This window comes from Vombatus ursinus, unplaced genomic scaffold, assembly GCF_900497805.2.
Source record: "Vombatus ursinus unplaced genomic scaffold, bare-nosed wombat genome assembly UNPS02014791.1, whole genome shotgun sequence".
NCBI lineage: Eukaryota > Metazoa > Chordata > Mammalia > Diprotodontia > Vombatidae > Vombatus > Vombatus ursinus.
Genome location: NW_020954569.1, coordinates 80,385,928 through 80,404,321, shown reverse-complemented (window position 1 = coordinate 80,404,321; position 18,394 = coordinate 80,385,928). Strand labels below are relative to the sequence as shown.

Below are 18,394 nucleotides of genomic sequence, written 5' to 3'. Positions count from 1 at the left end.
TTTTCACCAAAAAGTGATATAAAATCATCACATCTAAGAACTGAATTCAGCTGCTGGATTCTTAACGTCGAAGTCCCAGATGTGTCGCTTTCGGGAGTAGATATGCCATCAAAGGAAACAAAGACAGAAAATCAGCTGTACTAGACCAAGAAGACTGCAAGCAGAACCATACTGGTCTCTACTATATACCAGAAACTTACTGATACTCTAACAGACTATTGAATGTGTGAAGGGATCAATTCTCAATATAGAGGAAGGAGGGGAAGATACTAGTGACATGGGAAAAAAATCCCAGACTTCATTATTACCAGAAAGAAAGGTGACTGAGAACGTATCAATAGCTATTGACCCATATGCATACTTTCCCATAGATGTAAAAATTTTTATGAGAATAACCTACATTCAGGTTAAGAGCATACAAGATCAGAATAATAAGGAAACAGCCAGGTTTTAGCAAGCTGTAATCTACTTTAAACTACATCATGAAATGACTGACTGAAAGATAATAAAGAAAACATAAGAACCCATGACACTTATTTTTAGCTAATTTTTGCGGCAGCTACACAATAAAATGAACAGAGTGATAGACCTGGAGTTGGGAAGGCTTGAGGCCAAATCCTGCCTTTGATACTTACTGTCTGTGTGACCCTGAACAACTCATTTAACCTCTCTGTTCCTCAGTTTCTTCATCTGTAAAATGAGGATATTTAGTAGCACCTACCTCACAGGGTTGTTGTGAGAATTAAATGAGATAATATATGTAAAGTACTTTCTATATAAATGCTAGCTTTTTATCATCACCATTGACAATAAAATGGCATTTGACTTATTTGTGCAAAATGCTGCCTTAAAGGATCCCTTCCAACAAAGAGCTTCCTGCATACATGTCAAATTGTGTAAGATTCTTCAAAAGATATAACAACACAGATAAATTGTTTTGAGCGTTTGGTTGTTAGTATCAAGTAAGGCATGAAACAGGGAGATGTCTGCTCACTAAAGGTGCTAACTACCATCATAGAGGTCATTTGGCACACAATCCACATGGAAGAAAGGTTCCCTTCAAATAGTGAGGTTGTCCAGATGCTCCTGTTTATAGAGGACAGTGTGCTGATTGCTTCAAGCCCTGGAACTTTGCAGGGCAGGCCTCCTAAGTGATACCTGTAATCACTCAAAAGAGTTACATGGAGGACAAGTGGTGTAAAGGATGTCATCAAAGAAATGTAGGATTGGCAAAGAAGAGAGTCACATCAAGATCAGGATTCCATTGGTCTAAAACACTGTCAAGGAAGGGCAAGGAAAGCTTCATAGTATGCTGAATGGAGTCTCCATGGTGAGCTCATGTGAGGAAATGTTGGAGAAATCACATAGGACAGGCAGGCATAGATGTGTTCTTATCTTTACCATTGGGGGAGGGGGACATACTCGTTTCAGTGAGGTCACAGATCTGTTAGAGTATTGGAGAGGGAAGAGATTAAGAATGGTAAGAAGGTCATTTGTCAATCTAAGAATTAAGTTTCCATATTCCAGGAATGAATGAGAAGCAATCGTCCCATCATAGTCTTAGAAAAGGCATACTCAACCATTCTCCCATGCCCCACCTCTCTCTCTTCCTTTTCTATCTGTCTCTCTTTCTCTCTCTGTCTCTGTCTCTCTCTCTTTCACACACACACACACACACACACACACACACACACACACACACCTTTTTGATGAGTTAAAGTCCAGGAGGCTAAAAGCTACAAAAGGGAAATTCTTTTAAGTAATGCACAATTCAAGAAATGTTACTGCCAAAAATCTCATTTCTACCTCAGTAGGTTGGAAAATAAAACTTAAGGCAACAAGGAATACTCTGTAATCTCAAAATTCTCATATTAAATGAGAAGTGGCTTTTACTTTATTTTTTTGCTTACACTGGCATAAATGCAACTTCTGGGGAAATCTATAAATCATCAAGTTATAAGTACTATGTTATAAGACTTTAAACTTTATAAAGAATAGCAGAGAACTAAACTATATTCATACTTTGATATATAACTACCTAACTTCTTATTTATGTTATAAATACCACTCTCTGCTGCATGCCCACATTCTGTGGTTGATATACTGAAAGGGAGGTCAGAATTTGATGTGTGCCAGAAGTAGAGAGTATAGTACATACAGGAAAATATTTTCTTTTCTCTAGATGAAGGATTAGAGATACAGCTATAGCAGGCTCAGTGAAGTTTTTATAGAATGTGACTTCTCTGGGTGTATAAGTGGTTTGTGTTTTTATATGGAACAAGGGCTGTGTGGTTATGTGTGTGTATGTGTAGTGGATGATATGATCGTGAAATGCTGATACTTTCTAACCATGGCTTTGACCTCGGCCTAGGACTGAGGGTTATGCGGGATGTTTGCCCAATGAGAAAAAGACCATCAATGGTCACCCTGCATACTAAAGGCCTTCAGGTTTCCAGACCCCGGGCTCCAATCCAGGATACAAGGATAGGTTTCTTTGGCATTATGCACAGATGACAGGAAAACACTACATGCTAATGGAATTCCTAAAAACAAATTAGACATGGATGACACATGTTGGGAATGGTAATCAGAGGCAGCCATGGCTATCTAAAATATAGCGCACTAGTCTTGTCTCTTCTAAACTCCTTTCTTCCAGTAAAATTAAATGGGTATGACAGACACAAGGAGAAAGTGTTAATTGTGTCCATCACACTGAGATTTAAAATCTAGAGTATTCTTGAGGGTGATTAACTTCTCCTTCAAGATTTCAAGCGTCTATGATTTCATTGTTGTGGAGATTCCCTACACTGCACATTGCAGACCCGTGATGAATTGGCAGGCCATCCCCAGGAGTTGCTGAGGCTCAAAAATTCATTACCCTGTGAGCAACCTGGTGATAAGCCTCTCCAATCTTGGCTAGATTGACAAGATATTGTGTAATTCACCTCTGGCCCCTTGCTGAAAGCTTCCCAACTTGGCATAGGACCTTCTAGAGCTTGCATTCCTCTGGCTTAACCTTGGAGAACTGAGGCAAATCTGCACACCACAATGACACACCAGAGGCCAACTTTAATGAAAAGGTAGGAGACTGTAGCAGCAAGATAAGTAAATGAATTTCTGACTGTTGTTCAATATGGTTCTATTTAGGAATACCATGCTGTGAAGAAGTCAACTCGGTCCTTGAGCACTGCTCAAGTGGAATCCCCTTGGAGACTAGCTCAGCCCTCCATTATCTCCAACATCGTGTTGATGAAAGGACAAGGCAAGGTGAGGGCTTTTTCAAGAATGATTTCATTCCTCAGAGGCAATTTGTTCAACCTATGGCTATGATTGTTTTTTTGTTATGTAAAAGAAAGATTAAGAAATGGTATTTAAAAAGGTGAGTTTTATGTAGTTCTAAGTGTATCCTCTGGACATTCTTTTCTCAGGGTAGAATGGATCAGCTACATCTCTTTCCTTTTTGCTTCCCATCCTTTGAGAAGTAAATGCCAGCTGATCCAGGATACATAATTTGGTGACAGAATGGAGCCCCTCATTTGTAAATTTCTCATGATCTTCAGAAAGGCAGAGCCTATGACCTCAGGACAAGTTCCCATTAAATCTTCTCAGTGAGCTTAATGGTATTCCATTATTAGGGAATAAATGACCAGGGCTCTTTAAATGGTTTATTCTTAATGTGAAGTGGAAAAGAATAAAATAATAATGAAACTAGCATAGCACCACAGTGGCATGAAATGAGGTTTTCCTATTCCTCAGAACCATTTTAGGCCTCTAAAGGTAATATATGACCAATGAGAAAGGAAGCTGATCACAGCAAACAAACGAGAAGAAAATCCCTGACATAATTTGTCTCCAAGTGATCAGAATATTACATTTGCTGAACTTGGGAACATGATCAGGTTAGCAGTGGTCTCTGGAAAGGGAACTTAGTATGTTGTCTCATTGTTGTCCTTTACTGAAATTGTCTATCAATTCTATGATTTATTTTTGATCCACAAATTCTTTAGGATTCAAATTTTTAGTCTCTAGTTGATTTTTAATGTTTTTTTTTAGCAACTCTTTATTTAATATAATCTTTATTGTGTTCTGGTCAGTGAAAGCTGTCTTTCTGCTTTGGGTCTAGGGCCTTGGCTTCAGTATTGTGGGAGGTCAGGATTCAGCCAGAGGCCGGATGGGGATTTTTGTCAAGACAATTTTCCCAAATGGAGCAGCTGCTGCTGATGGAAGACTCAAAGAAGGTGAGGGAGAATCTCCAGAGATGTAATGAAAATAAGACTTTGACTCAATGTGAACCTGTGCCTGCAAACAAAAGGGAAGACAGGTCAGCTTCACTGAACTCCCTGCTGGCCTTCCCCTTTAGATACATGACCACAGAAGAAATCCCAGTTGATAAAGACCAAGAAACTTGTTAAACAGAAACATGGTCACTTTCTTCAATGGAGGAGCTCCTTTGTGGTTGAAGTTCATTGAGACGTTTTGTTTAATAATATATTATAGTAGAAACTAGGAATATTATTCCTTTGTGTAGATAATCTATGGGTCTTTCTTTGAATCTTTGGATTGAGACAATAGCCCTTCATTTTATAAAGCCAAAATTAGCATGAACGTTGGGACTTTTAAAATAGCAGTTAGCACTGCACAACCCCTGCTTTGCCATGAACAGATTTCCTTTCCTACGTGATTAAATGAATCCCTTCCAAGTCATTTTCTTTCTTTTTATTTTAGGTAATTGCAGTTAAGTGACTTGCCCAGGGTCACACAGCTAGTAAGTGTCAAGTGTTTGGCCTGAGGTCACATTTGAACTCAGGTCCTCCTTACTTCAGGGCTGGTGCTCTATCCACTGTGCCACCTAGCTGCCCCCAAGTAGTTTTTAAAAGTGTATGAACACTTTTAAAAACTGGCTTCAAAGGCTATAGAAGTATTGCTACATTGAATCGGCTGGCTCTTGTCAGTAAAGAGTTAGAAATTTTTCCCCAGTTTCTCCCCAGTAGGAAGGATGGTAGAAATTTGTGCTTGAACAGGGTGATGTGAGCAGGCTGAATGCTTCCAGGGCACATAATTATTTATTCATCACTGTTAGAGGAAGGGTTATTTCTATAATGAATTGCTAGCTTTCAGTTCATGTGCTTGAAGCTCATCTTGCTTAATAGGGCAAGGTAGAATGAGCCTAAGATACAGAAAGGATCAATTACTCAGAATGGTTCAGGGTTCCTGATCCTTTTGAATACAGCCTCCAAATATTTCTAATATAACATTCTTTTCTTAATTATTATATGTGTGACCTTGGACAAGTCACTTTACTTCCCTGGCACTCAGTTCCTTCATTGGTAGGATGAAGGGGCTGGACTAGATGACCACTAAGGTCCTTCCAGCTCTGGATGTATGCGTGACTTCTAAGTGGGCAAGAGCAGCCTAGTTACAGATGTAGATGAGGCCATGTGTTTTCATTTTCTACAAGGTTCCCATAAGGAACCACAGGATACGTTCATATTAAACAATTCAGGGCAACGTGCTCTTATGTTCAGATGCTGTAACTATGGTTTTGTCTTAAGGCCCCCAGATTTAGAAAGCCCTGAGAGCCCTTGTATTAACAGGGAAAAACAACTGAGCTTAGCATGTAGTTAACAAGAAGAATTGGTTAAATAAGAAAGTACCGTGGCCGTATGTTAGGTGAATTTTCCCTAGCCTTTCCTTGGAGGTAGCCTCCTTAGCAAGGGCCAGGTAATTTTCTTGGGTCTTTCCCCACAAATGGTCTTTTGCAGCTTGGGATCCCCGGCCTTTGTGTTAGAATATTAGTAGTTATGGCACTTGGAGTATGTGTGGAAAGTCCGTCATCCATAAAAGTACTTTCCATTTTCAGTTTGCTCTTCCTTACTGGGCCTTCTTTTTTCTCTTTGTTGCTGTGATGCCAAGGAACAGACTGATGAGCCATGAATGTCACATGGTACACACTGATACAACCTTGTTGTAGATGAGAAGCAGGACTCAAAGCTCAGAAGCAGCTCTGGAAATGCCCTGGCCATGCTTTTTATGGTGAAGAAGATGTGTCTAGGATTATTAGGGAAAAATCTGACATCACACAGCAATCTAGGTAGAAGCACACAATGGCCTTCAAGATCAATGACTGAGTGCCTGGAAATGTCACTAAGAAGACAGGCAGTGGGGGCAGCTAGGTGGCGCAGGTGCTAGAGCACCAACCCTGAAGTCAGGAGGACCTGAGTTCAAATCCTGACCTCAGATCAAACACTTGACACTTACTAGCTGTGTAATCCTGGGCAAGTCACTTAACTCCAATTGCTTAAAAAAAAAAAAAGAAGAAGAAGACAGGCATTGGAAAACTGGGTGGTTTCTAAAGGTGGAGCTACCTTGGACTTCGGGTCCCATAGTCTTTGTCCCAATGTCCTTAGTAACTATGGCCCAAGCATGGTGGTGACCTGGGCAACTTGGCCTTCTATTCTTGTAGGAGTGGCCTGGGAAATGCTATGTGCTAATGCTTCCTTGCTGGTATTAGGTAGTGATGAAAAGAGACTGCCTCTGGTGTCACCACACTTTAACTCCTGGCAATAGGGTGTTTACTGCCAAACTGAGAATTTGGCAAGGAAATAAAGCCTGTAGCTTACACACCAATAGAAGGTAAGCTCTGTGAGGGAAGGGACTGGTATTTGTTTTAGTTATTTTATCCCCAGTACTTAATGAAGGTCCCCAGTGGATGCTTAATGGAATGCTTGTTGAATTAAATCAAATAATGTTTCTAGAAGTTTGTTTTCATTAAAGACTAAGGTCCAGGATTGCTGATGAAGCACTCTCCCTATCATTGATTGACTGGTTGTATTACCACCCTAGGAGCTGAGACAAATGAAAATAGATTGGAACAATAAAAGTCATCTTATGCCAAGTAATACATCAAGCATCTTGCAGTAGCCCTTTACTGTCCTGATGGCCTAGTTAGTACATTCCTGTGGGTGCTGGATGAATGTTAACTTGGTCTTGCTTTGGATTATTAGGGGATGAAATCCTAGAAGTGAATGGAGAATCCCTACAAGGACTGACCCACCAAGAAGCCATTCAGACCTTTAAGGTAACAAAATTATAGCAGACACCTGTTTATCTATTTTTTAAAAATTTAAAATTTCAATTAATTATTAATTATGATAATAATTAAATTACTCTTTTGTTATAAACCTAGCAATCATCAATAAAAATAAATATTTCATTAGACATAGAAAACCAGAGGCTTAAATGAGTTATTGAGCTTCTGTTACAGAAAGTTTATTTTTAAAAGTGTGTGTGTGTGTGTGTGTGTATGTATACACACACACAGACACACACACATATACACACATATGTGTGATATGTAATTTAATAAGATGTAACAAAACTGCTATCTCTTTTGCAGTTTTTTTTGTTTTCTTCTGTGAATTTTTAAAAAAATGTATTGTTGATGCTCTTTTTCAACCAACTTAATTTTTCCTTATTTTTTTTCCAATTTTGATGGGATTATTTCCTGCTTTTGGTATAAATGCACTCTGAATTCCAGCTTTACTAATGTTCTTGTTTCCATAGCAACTCAAGAAAGGTGTTGTGACCCTGACTGTACGCACAAGATTACGTAGCCCAAGCCTTACTCCATGCCCAACACCCACACTAATGAGCCGATCTAGCTCCCCAAATTCTAATGCCAGTGGAGGAACTCCTGCACCCGGCTCAGATGAAGGAGATTCTTCTTCTTTGGGTCGAAAAGGCCCAGGACCCAAGGACAGGATTGTCATGGAAGTCACACTCAACAAAGGTGATATGATACGCTCCCCAATTAGTCCTGTTCCCTTGTAAAGAATATTTAATCTACTTCTCTCTTCATTTTCTCCCGAGTTCCATCTGACAAATTGAACTTCTGAGTTCACACTATCATGTGAAAGTTCACTTTCCTTGCATGGTGAAACAACTAACCTGCCACCAGAACCACATTTCAGATAGACACTGGGATCCTAAGTAGTGCATAGAGACATTGTAGATAAGGGAAAGAATCCCAGTGACCCACTCCTCAGATAAAGTCCCATGTATCAGACAGTGAAGAATGTACAAGATATTCTGATTCTAAAACTAAAGTGGATTTTAGAAATTGTTTTAAAAACTTAATTCAGCCAGGCTTGGTGGCACATGCCTATAATCCCTGTTACTGGGGCGGTGGAGGGTGGTGGATTGCCAGCTCAGGAGCTTCAGTAGGGCTAAAACCAATATGGTGTCTGAATTAAGTATGACACTGTACGCTAAGTCACCAAGAGTGGAGGATACCAGGCTGCTTAAGGAAGGAGCAAAACAGCTCAGGTCAGAAATAGAGCAGGTCTGGGGAGCAGCTAGGTGGCGCAGTGGATAGAGCAACAGCCCTGAAGTCAGGAGGACCTGAGTTCAAATCTGGCCTCAGACCAAACACTTGATACTAGCTGTGTGACCCTGGGCACGTCACTTAACCTGAATTGCCTAAAAAAAAAAAATGGAACAGGTCAAAGGTCCCATGATGGTGGGCTGTAGGATGAGGTCCATGAGTATCTACTGCCACTGTAGCCTAGATGAGATAGGGAGACCCAGTCTCAAAACAATAATTTTTCAAGATGATAGTTATCAGTCAGTTATTTGTGGAAATAGATGGTTATAAACTAAAAGCCCACAGATAATCCCCAAACATCATTCATTCTCATCTGTGTTTCTGCCTTCTACTCATCTGTGGTAGAAGTGCTTTTGGAGCATTAAAATGAGTAGAAAGTCAAAAGCTAAACAAAGGAAAGAGCTTCAAGAATCAGTCCTTGATTAAACCAGTATTGAGTCATTTAAGAAAACAATTAGCATTTGGCCTCCAATTCAACAATGACTGCCCTAATTAACAAAACATATATCCCTTCTTCTCAAACAGTTTTTTGGGAAAGGTCTAAGAGCTGATGGGGGGGTGGGGTAAGTATGTATTGGTTCACACTCTGATTCCAGCCACAAAATGAGAAGCTATTGGTGAAAAGGGGAATTTGTTCCAAGAACCTACATAGGCATGTGGTGTGGTTTCATTTGAAAGGGATAAAATTGTTTTCTGTTGTGGTCTTTTTCTTTTCTGTTCATTTCCTTTATATTCTGCTTTTCACAGAGCCAGGAGTTGGATTAGGCATTGGTGCCTGCTGTCTGACTTTGGAAAATAGCTCTCCAGGCATCTATATTCATAGCCTTGCCCCAGGATCAGCAGCCAAGATAGACAGTAGACTAAGGTAAGGTGTGAGCTTGTTAGCACTGGGCCAATAAGCCAGTTCCAGAAATGCTTAGAAACACAATTTTCACACAATAGGACAATGCTAAACTAGAAATGCATATGCATATTGATAAAGTACGGATGTAATGAAATGGTTTTAATTTGTAGCTTGTGTGTCTAGTACTATTTGTGTGTGTGTCCCTAATTGTAGTTCCCCTATATTCAAACTAAGGAAAATGTTGAGCAGAGTGATGTTAAAGATTCAGACAACATCATCTTATGTTAAACTTGCTTCATCTCAAAGTCTTTGACTGTGCCACTTGGGGACTTGTTCAAGTGGTACCTGGGGCAGAGCTATGCCCACCTATTCATAACAAGGTAGCAAATACTGCAAGAAGGCACACTGCTTAAAGCTCCTCATGCCTCAGTAGCCACACAGCATTTCTCTTCACTCTGGGTGCCCTAGGGTAGGTTGAGGATTGTTAGAATAGTATTACCTGTATTTGGCTTTTTGGTTTCTACCAATCTATTGTGGCATATTATTATTGATTTTCATTGTGAATATTCACATTAAAAAAGAATCAACAAACTGTGCAAAAGCACATCAGAAGATTTTTTTCTTGATTACTAGAAGTATATATGTTTTCTTTCATGACATCCTAAAATGATGATTCTTTTTTTGAATGCTTCCATATGTCTGGAGCCCAGCAAGTGAACATACTTAAATCCTTAGACAAAAGAGTCTTTGTTTAATAAAGCTGACTTCCCTGTCCCTAATTTAAAGGAAGAATAGGCAGCTCCTCCCGAATTTCTCATTAGCTTGAGTTTGAAATGGTTTTGCAAATTCTTGAGCAGGCTTTTGTGAGCTTTTTTCTGTAAATTATGTTGCATTAATCATTTCAAGATGGCAGGAATAATGAAACCAGTGGTGAAAATTATTTTGTCTATGCTTCTTCTAAAAACATCAGAGTGAATAGGCAGTGCCCTATGCCAACATCTGGTCTAATTTGTATTGAGTTGATTTTATGAATGATCTGCTGTGGTATCAGTATCCAGTGGAGGAAGTGGTATCATTTTTCAACATAAAACTTTGGTGAGAAATTTGTCTTTGGACATATTTCTGAAGCATGCCTCTAGTCCCTCAACAGAAAGTTGGTGGACAGTAGGTGTTAACAATCTGTGGTTTCATTTTGCTGAATTATATTTGTTTCAGTGGAATGTTTTATTGCAAGAGAGAGAGGAGTCATTGAGAAGAGATACTAAGAGATAATATTCTCCCTTCCCCAAGAAATCTCTTGCAAGAAGCCAAGTACTAAGTGAAATGCTGATTATGTTTGCCTCCTTAGCCGTGGTGATCAAATCTTAGAAGCAGATTCTGTCAGCCTCCGCCATGCTGCATTAAGCGAAGCTTATGCCATCCTGAGTGAGTGTGGCCCAGGACCGGTTAGCCTGATCATTAGTCGGCACCCAAACCCAAAGGTGAAGTATGGAATGCTGCCCCTTATGTTTAAAGAGGGTACATTATGGATTTCCTAACCAAAAGGCATATGCTTGGGCTTACTTAGCCAGGAGCAGGAATGAACTTGCCATGTCCAATTAACCAACAGAATTTTGTGTAAATGGAAGAGTTACCTTCTGTTTTACACCTAAGTGTGGGGAAACAGTACAAAACCCCAAACCCAGCTGCTACTTCTAAAAGAGGAGGAAGGCAGAGAATATTTCCAAAGTTGATAAGAGTATCCAAACACCAAGTCTGTGGGTCATTTAGACCTGATCAGGACTAGTTTATTTTGAGACAAAAGATAGAGCAGACCTAACTAGGCCATTCGGAGATAGGACCTAAACTTTGGTCTCATCAACACTCTGTTTGGTAGAGGGTAAGTAGAGGAAGATTGATAGCCATGGAACATAAGATTTGTGCCCATGGCCATGGAACCCTTTTTTTTTTAAATCTACAGTGTTTTGGCAGTGTTGTTAATAATTGCAGAATTATTGCTGCCATCTTAGGAAAGAGTCACATCTTCATAGCAATTTGCTATGAAGATGCATTGATTTTTTTCATTTTAGGCCAAATACACCAAATTATGCTGAGCAGTAAACAAAAACATTTTCAAAAGGTTACAGAAACTTTCAGACTCTCTATTTCAAACTCAATTTTTCCAGAAGGAAGTATTATGATTGTGGTATCGTTGTTGTAGTTACTAATGAAAGGCAGCAGGCAAGTCTGGTATAGTAGATAGCCGACCTGCCCTAAATCTGGTATGACCTAAGGTGAAGTCCTTCCTGTGACACAAACAGGCTCTGTGACTCTGAGCAAGTCACCTAATCTTTTGGACAACTCTACACAACCCTCTGACCATAGAGAAGGTATGGACACCTACATTGGTAGGAGTTTCCTCACAAAAAATTCCCTTTTCCACAGTTCCAGTCCCTATCTCTAATAACAATTTTTTTCGAGATCAAATCTGTGGTAACTGATGACAAGCAATGATCCTGTGAGGGGAGGCATAAATAAATGATCAATGAAATAAGAGTTATAACTAGAGTACTTTTTTCATGAGATTTGTGCCCATTGTTTGGAATTTAATTTCATCTAGGTTCCTGAAATTAAGTGGTATACTTGAACCTGTGAACTATTGAGCATTTTTATCTTTCTGTCTGGGCATTTCTCAAGTGCTCTAGGACTAAGTTCATAAAAGGCTCCTATCAGAAAGAGAAATCTCTTTGAGTTTGAAGAGAAGAGGTTTCCTTCTCCAAAGGAGAACTTCACTTTTCTGTTTAGGACTTAAGAGTGTGTGTCCAGGAAATGATCAGTTTCTCTTTTGAAGGAAACGTATCTCTGCCAATCGAAAAAAAAAATCAAGGTTGGTTTTGTAAGCTATTAAACTCTGGACTTCAAGTCCTTTGGATTGTGGGTCTTACTTCCTCTAAACTATGAATGCAATAAATAAAACTGGGCCTTTCAGATAAACTAGATAGAGATACTTGTTTTTAAGATCATTTAAAAAGCAATCCTGGTGAATTGTTACAATGGAATAATATGGGGCAGCTTCTTTTCCTGTATGATTGAAGAAATTCTTGTGTTTAATTTTTAAAATTTATATTGGAAACTGTTCAGCTAATCAGCAGAGAAGTATCACTGGATGTAACTAAGCATCATAATGCTGTATTAAAATTCTAAAGACCATAGAATATGAAGGTTAGATTTACATTCTTCTCCATAGACTTTTCATTACACCCCTACATGCCCATCCTAAGAATAGGGTTCTTTTTAACTTGTTTATTGAGGACATCTCCTAGGGAAAGATAAAAAACTGTTGATGTTTCAGGATCCTACGAGCATAGATTCAGAACCTCAAGGGATGCTTACTTATTTATTGGGGACACCTCCAAGGGAAAGGTGAAAAGATCCCTTATTTATTTATTAGGGACTTCTCCAAGGGAAGGAGGAAAAACTCTACAGATATAATAAGTTCAAGATCCTACAGTCAGAAGTCTGGGACCTTTGAGGTCATTAACGCCTACCTCTTACAGCCATTTTGAGGATAAAATAATTTTAAGGATACAAATACTTTACAAACTTTAAGGCATTATATAAATGCTAGCTATTATTATTTGGTCCAGTCCCTTCTTTACATATGTGGAAATTAAGGCCCAAAGAGTGATTTCCAAAACTGATTTCCCATGGCAGAGATAGGTTTTGAACCCACGTCCTTCAACATCAAAACTTTTTCATTGTACCACACTGCCTATCTGTATGGTGATAGGAAGCATAATGTACTAGGGATCAATAACCATTTTCTAATTGAATAAACATTTCAATGATTAGGCAATTGTGAATTTACCAGGCTATAATTTGGAGTAGACTCTGGGGGTATTTTCCCCACTCTCCTCCCCTCCCATGTTGGGGGCCTCTGGGCCTAGCCTCAGAACCTTATCACCCAGAGCAGTGTCTCAAGTGATACTGGTACCGAGAAGTGAGGAGAGATTCAGAGGTAGGGGTGTGTGCGGGGGGGATGGGGCAGAGAGAAGGGCAAGAAGAGGAGGAAGTGGCACAAGGCTAGAGGAAGATAAAGAAAACACTGGGTCATAGGACTTATCACATTAGAGGGAACCCTTTCATTTTGCAGACAAGGAAACTGAGGCCCAAAGAGCTACAGTGACTTGCCAGGTTCATAGACCTAGTCATTTGAAGGAAGAAGGTTTTGACTATTTTACCTTCAAATCCACTGCCCTTTCCACTGTGAAAAGGAGGTGAGGGTTTATTGTCTATGTTATTATCAGGTTTCCAATAGAAGGGAAATCTAATGTGCAAAGCACTGTGTTACAGGGAAAATGTCCAACATTTTTTAACGATGTTATGAACTTATGAATCACACAAATAGCAGCCCATCCATGCCTTAATCATTTCTCCTCTCTGATTATTGGCTTTCACATCTTGCAAGTGTCTTGAGCAGCTCTGCCATGCCCTCCCAACCCTGGTTCCAAAGAATAATGGATCTAGAAACAGAGAATCTGGATTCAAATCATGACTCTGGCACCTACTACCTGTATGTCATTAATCAAATCACTCAGCCTCTCTAAGCCTCAGTTTCCTGAGGGTTAGAACCAGATGACCTTTTCTAATTTTTAGAATTTTCTAATTCTTGTTTTTTTTTTGTTTGTTTTTTGGGGTTTTTTTTAGGCAATTGGGGTTAAGTGACTTGCCCAGGGTCACACAGCTTGTAAGTGTCAAGTGTATGGTCTGACGCCGGATTTGAACTCAAGTCCTCCTGACTTTAGGACTGCTGCTCTATCCACTGCGCCACCTAGCTGCCCCAGAATTTTCTCATTCTAAATCTTAGGATCTATCCAATTTGATGTTCTGATCTTCTGTGGGTTGAGAAACCAGATGTCTAAGATTGATTAAACTGGGTGTAGATGCCAGACTAAGTAGGGTTTGAGCAAAGGTCAGAAAGATTGTCCTTGAAATAAAGTACATGAAGCTTCTGGCATTGCTTTTGGATTCTCAGAGGTCTTTTTTTGCTTACTTCTAGTTCTTGGATAGATTCTGGATACATCAGGTTGCTGGATAACAGATTTCTAGATAGGTAGACAAAAATGTGGTACGAAATAGGAGATCCATGGTCCTTCTCTAGTTATCTTCCTTGATTCCCTTCCAGCTTGTTTGTCTTTCTATTAATCAATCTTTTGCACTTTTATCCTCTTAAGTACTAGGGGACACAGAGGGTATGGAGCTGGATCTAGAATCAGGAAGATCTGGGTACAAATCCAGCTTCTGACACTTATTAGTTGTGTGACCCTGGGCAAGTTTCATCTGTAAAATTACAGTGTCTTCTGTAAAATAGGGATAATAATAGCGCCTACTTCTCAAAGTTGTAAGGATTAAGTGAGATAATATCTATAAACCTTTAAAGTATTATGTTATATACTAGCTATTTTTTTCTCTTGGTAATCATCATGCTGAAGAATTTGACTTTTCTCATCTGACTCTTCTACTCTTTGATCAATCTATTCTCCTTTTGCCTCTGTTTCCCTTCCTGAATAACAGTTTTGATATTGCTCAGATCATTGATGGAATGGCTTTGATCTTTTTCAAGGGCCTCAGGCATCAACCAAACCCTAACCAGTCACTTAGCTATCATCACCCTGCAGAAACATACTTTCTTTTTCCTGACCAAGAAGATTTTGTTGTTTTTCAGTCATTTCTCAGTCATGTCTGACTCTTGGTGACCCCATTTGGGGTTTTCTTGGCAAAGATACTGGAGTGGTTTGCCATTTCCTTCTCCAGCTCATTTTACAGATGAGGAAACTGAGGCAAACAGGGTGAAGTGACTTGCAAGGTCACACAGATTATAGGTATCAGAGGCTGGATTTGAACTCAGGAAGATGAGTCTTCCTGACTCCAGATTCAGCACTCTATCCACTGCACCGTCTACCTGCCCCCCACCAAGAAGATGACTCCACTATCTTCAGCAAAATGTGTTTGCAACCAGTAGCTCTTTGTTGTGGGTTGGACTTCACAGTCCTTTCCAGGAGAACATTGAACCATGACCAGTTCTGAAACTCAGCTCATCTTAGAACACCACAATGGAGTTTGCTGGTATCATGAAACTGCTAAAGAGCATTTCAGTCCTTAGAATGACCTTGACCAAGCCAAGTAAGGTCTGTTGCCCACTAACAAATGCATGCTAGTTCATATTTCTAGTTCCAACATGACAATTTCTCATGGTGGGTGGTGCTGGGATACCTCAGTACAAGTCATCTATGGATATCTCAGAAAAACTCATAGTATATCTCAAGAAAATGAATTCTTTTCATGGGCTTCATCTCCCTAGGAAGTCAATATGACACTCTTAGCTGTGATGCTATCCTGGATTTTTATTATGGTCAAAGTCCCATTTTTTTTGTTTAATATATTTTCATGTTGCCCCAGCTTTCAGGACAATAGTACATCCTGTTACTGAACATTTGGATCTCAATATTTTTCATGGTTTTCCAAGACAAATACCACAGTGATTTTCTTTTCTTCTGTTACTCATAATGGTTGCTAAGTTGCATTCTGGGATTAGTCAAATTGTCTGAGGACAGAGTGACTGAGGTGCTGGACCTGATTCTGGTGCTATTTCTATCTCATGTGAAGTGAAATAGGCAGTACTTCTAAAGTGTTTTGGAATGAAGGGCAAGTGGGTGGATCTCTCAGCTTGGTTAGAACTCTACAAGAAGTAGTTCACATGTTTAAAAAAGTCAACAGCATTATTATTTTTTCTATTTTTCATGTCAAAGAAATAACTTAAACTTGCAAATGTTGAAAGTCTGGATTCATGGTAAAACCAAATCAAGGAAAAAACCAGCCAGTGTTTCTAAGGCTGATGTTTTTCCTGGCTCTTTCATTTAAAATTCGATTTTGCCTTCACTTAGGGTTGTATACTTAAGGAAGTTATGTTTTTAAAAAAATACCTTCACAAGTATTTTCTATCAATTTGAATAAGAATATTTGAAATATATTATATGAAAGTCAAGACATGATTATAATTTTTTCTTCAGTGGTCAAACTTCATACCTAATTCTATTTAAATCTACATATTTAAAGATTAAAGCTCACTCCTGGATTTTTCTCCAAAGTATCATTTTTATTGCTACATATATTATGTGGGCACTTGAAAAAGCTATATTAAATTAAAACCACATCCCCTCTGCTTTTGTATTCAAAAATCAGTTTCATGAGAACTTTCTAAAAGTTCAAGCACTGAATATTTAAGTATGTAAATCATCACGATAAACATTAAAATAATTGTCCCAAATTGGAATTTACTAAAAATTAGTCTTCTAAAGATAAATCGTCTTAATTTCCATTAAAAGAGGAAAAGATTCAAGGAATAAGGAGCTAATTGTATACTCCAATATTTTGCCCCAGTTAAACAATATTGTGTTCATGCTTGGGTGCCACATTTTAAGGAAATTGGGAACACATAAGGTATCCGGAAGAGGGCAACCAGAGTCAATCAGTGAGCAGGTACTGATTAAGTACCTAGTATGTGCCAGACATTCTTCTAAGTGCTGAAGAGATAAAAGCAAAAAAATTAAAAATGAAATAATCCTTGATCTCAAGGAATCATATCTTACATCTATCAGAAATATAAAAGATGATGAAGGGCCTTGAGGTCCTGCCATAATGACTGTCAGCTGAAGGAACTGGGGATATTTAGACATAACTGATTTCAAGTGTTTGGAGATCTCTCCCCTAGAAGAGGGATCAGACTTATTCTGCTTGGCCCCAGAGAAGAAAAGAATTAGAAACCATGGAGTAGACATGTAGAAAAGATTAATTTAAATTCAACTTAAAGGAAAACTTCCTCAGGATTAAAGCTATCCCCAGATGGAATAGACTTCTTACAATTGGCATTGGGTTTCCCCTCATTGGAGACTTTTAAGCAAAAGCTATAAATATAACTACTTGTGGGGTCTCCTGTAGAGAGAATTTTTTCTGGGATATAGGTCAGACTGCTCTTTACATACAAAACAACCCTGTGAGGTCAGTACTGTAGGCAACCACCACTTTACAGGTAAAGAAAACAAGTCTCAAAGAGTTAAAGCAACCTGCCCATGGTCACACAGTAAATGTCAGAGGCAGGATTAGAACCCAAGTCTTCATGATCTTCCACCCAGTGCTCCTGATGAGCCCTCCAAAGCTCAGCAGATCATAACCAATAGAGTGAGGGTGTGGTAGGTGTTTGTCTCCCATCATCAGCTGCTTAAATAGCAGGTGGGGAAAAGAAGCTTATTTTTCTGTCTGTAGTGGCTCCTGGAGGTAGCATATAGCAGCAGAAGCTAAAACTGATTGAGCATACAAAAAAACTCAGATTGACACACTCCACTACGGACCATACTTCCATGTAAGCAACTGAGAGGAAATGTGGTACAGTGCAAGAGGGCTGGATTTGGAGCCAGAGGAGACAGGTATAATCAGCCTAGAGCTAGCACAGACCTGGTGAGTGACTCTGAGCCCAGAGTCACCTGAGTATTAAGCTTCAGAGTCCTCTGACTCCAGAGCCAAGCCCTGCCTGAGTTTGAATCCTGACTTCTACTTAACTATTGACCTTGGGCTTCCGCTCAACCCTTCTGAGCCTCAGTTTCCTCATCAGTAAAATCAGAGAATAGATGCCTTCCATACCTCTCTCTCTCCCTCTCACTCCCTTGCTTTCTCTCCCTCTTCCTTCCTTTTGAATTCTCTCTTTCTCTCTCTCTCTCCCTCCCTCTCTCTCTCTCCCCCTCCCTCTCTCTCCCCCTCTCTCCCTACACAGACACATATAAATCAATACAGATTTTCAATCCTAACATGACAATATTGGATTAGTGATGACCCACAAATAGTAGACAAGAGCATTCAGGTCCTTTCAAGTCATGTTGGCTCAGGCAGAGGGAGTCCATTCCATGTTCCAAGTGGGAAATCAATGTCAAATGTTATGGGCTTTCCAGGGCACAAGGACACATTCACAGACAGGACTAAATAAGACTATGGGTGGGGGCAGGGCAAGATCACGGGGAGGAGCTAGTACTATGGAGGGGCCCAGCAGGAGAGCAGGCAGTAAGTTTGAGGTCCAGAAAAGACAAAAAGGAAGTTTACCAAGGCACCTGCAGTCAAAATGCTTTAGAGAGAACCTA

The 18,394-nt window shown here is 39.5% G+C and overlaps 1 protein-coding gene across 6 annotated transcripts in view; it reads left to right on the top strand.

Moving 5' to 3' along the window:
• The window catches only part of PDZD2 (PDZ domain containing 2), a 367,396-nt gene that overhangs the window by 299,136 nt on the left and 49,866 nt on the right, over nucleotides 1-18,394 (top strand). For all 6 annotated transcript variants that reach the window (XM_027868865.1, XM_027868863.1, XM_027868864.1 and 3 more), the window contains 6 exons: nucleotides 3,148-3,267; nucleotides 4,124-4,238; nucleotides 7,005-7,078; nucleotides 7,564-7,789; nucleotides 9,131-9,248; nucleotides 10,576-10,708. In XM_027868865.1, coding sequence (XP_027724666.1) covers nucleotides 3,148-3,267; nucleotides 4,124-4,238; nucleotides 7,005-7,078; nucleotides 7,564-7,789; nucleotides 9,131-9,248; nucleotides 10,576-10,708 — 786 coding nt within the window. The remainder of the gene's footprint in view (nucleotides 1-3,147; nucleotides 3,268-4,123; nucleotides 4,239-7,004; nucleotides 7,079-7,563; nucleotides 7,790-9,130; nucleotides 9,249-10,575; nucleotides 10,709-18,394) is intronic.